General features: G+C 67.0%; 1 protein-coding gene across 1 annotated transcript in view; it reads left to right on the forward strand.

The window, feature by feature from the left end:
* The window catches only part of LOC104497771 (receptor-type tyrosine-protein phosphatase V-like), a gene marked incomplete at its 5' end in the record, with an annotated part of 12416 nt that overhangs the window by 4408 nt on the left and 7729 nt on the right, over positions 1 to 279 (forward strand). The window contains one exon of the mRNA XM_010141050.1: positions 50 to 245. Coding sequence (XP_010139352.1) covers positions 50 to 245 — 196 coding nt within the window. The remainder of the gene's footprint in view (positions 1 to 49; positions 246 to 279) is intronic.

Genomic DNA, 279 nt, shown 5'->3' on the forward strand with positions numbered 1-279 from the left:
AGCCCCAGCCCCAGTGCTGCACCTCACTGCCTCCTCTTTTTCCCCTCAGTTCCCTCCATCCCCACTCAGCTGAGGCTCAGCCCGGGCTCCAGCACCAGCCTCATCGCCTCCTGGGCTGACGCTGCAGGAGCCGCCTGGCTGCACCTCACGCTCCACAACCTCCTCACCCAGACGGTGACCACGACCCTGTCAGCCAGGAGGGGCCTCACCAGCTACACCTTCCAGCATCTCCACCCTGGCACCCAGTACTGGCTGGGGCTGAGCGCACTGGCTGGGGCG

Source organism: Buceros rhinoceros, unplaced genomic scaffold, assembly GCF_000710305.1.
Source record: "Buceros rhinoceros silvestris isolate BGI_N320 unplaced genomic scaffold, ASM71030v1 scaffold13778, whole genome shotgun sequence".
Lineage (NCBI taxonomy): Eukaryota > Metazoa > Chordata > Aves > Bucerotiformes > Bucerotidae > Buceros > Buceros rhinoceros.